Genomic DNA, 2642 nt, shown 5'->3' with positions numbered 1-2642 from the left:
CTTAAATCTAATAACATTGTTAAAGAATATAAATGAAATGTGAATCAGAAAGAAAAGTTTATGAAATATTTAATTTCATATGTAGTTAGAATTCATGATTTTAGAAAAAAAATTTATGAGTATTTTATTAGCAGTTCAACAAGGACAATAGAAAAAAGTTTCTTGGATAGGCAGGTAAAGATTAAAATTCTATTAAATATCAATTATTACAAATATATCATTATCTTCTTTTTTGTCATGAACTTGCATGTTGGAATAGGTGATGGCTTTTACTTCAGTTCCCTGCAAAGGTCAAGAAAAAAAAACAATTAGTCATAAAAAAAATCAACTATGAATAGAATAACATCATCATCATAATTTAATATCTGTGTGTCATACTGGCATGGGCTGGACAGGTTGAATAGATCTGAGGGCTCCAAGGACTGCATTGTGCTCCAGTGTCTACTTTGGCATGGTTTCTACAGCTTGATGCTCTTTCTAATGGCAACCACTTTACAGTGTGTACTGGGTGCCTTTTATCGTGCCACCAGCATTAGAGAGGATGCTACACAGCTCGTGGGACCACAAAATCCAAACAGGTGGTGGTGGTAGGAACTGAATTTATGTGAGGAGATAAGGGTTAAGGAGGGGAAAGCATGTTCTTGTAGAGAAGCTACATGGTTACTCGCCTTCAAGAGAGAGAGAGAGAGAGAGAGAGAGAGAGAGAGAGAGAGAGAGAGAGAGAGATGCAAGCAATGTGAAAAGTGATGATAATAATCACAACCGGGATTGGTTTAAAGCACCATGGATCCATGGATGATCCTTGCACTTATTTCTCACCTGGGTTTTCTTGACTCATATGAAAGGCAAGGATGGTATGTCTGAGAGATGTAATTGGATATAGAAGTTGAGTAAAGACTTAGCAATACCAGAAACAAAAATCTTAATGGGCCTTGCTCCATTTGAAGGCATGATGGATGACCATTCACACCTTGTAGTATTCTTTGCCTTGTCATATTATCCTTTTCTTGTCATTCTCCACACTAGAATTGGAGAATTGTCATTCTTCACACTAGGGTGACGCATGAGACTTGCCTGCCTAACCATCAAAAGCGTGGGCATGAAACAATACTAACTGGTTTACATGAGTGTATACACACACACACATGTAGAAGTACCACTATCACCACTACTACAAGCATCAGTATTGCTACCATCGCTACTACCACTACTACAACTAGAACCACCACAACCACCACCAACACCACTACAACATAGCCATGCCCTACCACAATTTTAGTTACCATCCAGAACTATCACATGACTATACCATCATGACCTTCTACTGCAGTAGCTACCATCAACTATTATTATATGTCCATACCATCAGGACCAACCATTCACTATCCTCATGTAGCCATACCATCTTCATTTACTACTACTTAAACTACCACCATTCACTACCTTCAGATACCCATACTATTCTGGCTATCATCCACATGTCCAGACTACCTCTAATCAGTCACTCAACCTCCTAAAAATAACAGCCATATCTCCCACATTTTGGACCCTACTGAGTTAAATAGGGCCCACGAGATAATGTAATTCTGGTTTAAAAACAAAAGGAAGGGAAGTCATGGCTGGAATCTCTTTTAATACAGGTCTGCTGCATAATGATTGAGACGGAGCTAAAGAACAACCTCCACAATAAGCAGCCACTACATAGTTACCCCTGTGGCAAAAAACAAGAGCCGAGTCTCCCTCAAATTCTACCCTGCCATATTGAAAATGAAGGACACTGAAATGGCTTTGATCATAAGTCTATTTGATCAATGTGAAGGTGCATGGCTTAGTGGATAGGGCATTTGGCTCACGATCATAAGGTCGTGAGTTCAATTCCCGGCGACGCACTGTGTCCTTGAGCAAGACACTTTATTTCACATTGCTTCAGTCCACTCAGCTGGCAAAAATGAGTAGTACCTGTATTTCAAAGGGCCGGCCCTGTCATACTCTGTGTCACGCTGAATCTCCCTGAGAACTACATTAGGGGTACACGTGCCTGTGGATTGCTCAGTCACTTGCAAGTAAATTTCACGAGCAAGCTGTTCCATTGATCGGATCAGCTGGGACCCACGTCGTCGTAACCAATGGAGAGTGCTCCATTTGATCAATATTGACCTAGAGTTCAACAACAATAGCTCTACATTACACTCAGTTTACCTAAACAAGCAGTAGTACCCCTAAATTTTGTTGCTTCACATTCAACTCATTGTCTTTCTTTCACCTCATCACTTACCTGAGGATGCTTATCAAGATCAAATTCTTCACCATACCTGCAATAATATAAAAAGAAACACGAGGAAAACATTATAAATTCATATCTAAAAAACACATTATATTGAAATGAGTAGCAATGATTGATAAAGTTTTGTTAGGGAGACAGTCAATAGAGTATGAATTTACTATAGTGTAATGTTTTTATTGCAAGATATACCATAGTGTGGAGCACCGTCCGAGCACAATCATTGTGTAAATAGCAACAGCGTGATCGTTACCAACGTCGCTTTCCTGGCACTTGTGCCAGTGGCATGTGAAAAGACATTCGAGCGAGATCGTTGCCAGTGCCGATGGACTGGCTCCTGTGCATGTAGCACGTAAAATAC

At 39.7% G+C, this 2642-nt stretch overlaps 1 protein-coding gene across 1 annotated transcript in view; it reads right to left on the bottom strand.

The window, feature by feature from the left end:
* Positions 1-52: 52 nt before the first annotated feature.
* Positions 53-2642, bottom strand: part of LOC106875373 (protein archease) — a 17035-nt gene continuing 14445 nt past the window's right edge. Inside the window, exons 8-9 of the mRNA XM_014923470.2 lie at positions 2276-2312; positions 53-282 (exon numbers count right to left, since the gene is read on the bottom strand). Of these exons, the coding sequence (XP_014778956.1) occupies positions 193-282; positions 2276-2312 (127 nt within the window). The 3' untranslated portion in view covers positions 53-192. The remainder of the gene's footprint in view (positions 283-2275; positions 2313-2642) is intronic.

The sequence above is a fragment of the Octopus bimaculoides genome, chromosome 4, assembly GCF_001194135.2.
Source record: "Octopus bimaculoides isolate UCB-OBI-ISO-001 chromosome 4, ASM119413v2, whole genome shotgun sequence".
Taxonomy (NCBI): domain Eukaryota; kingdom Metazoa; phylum Mollusca; class Cephalopoda; order Octopoda; family Octopodidae; genus Octopus; species Octopus bimaculoides.
Note: the sequence above shows the minus strand (reverse complement) of the source record. Positions and strands in the feature narration are given on the sequence as shown.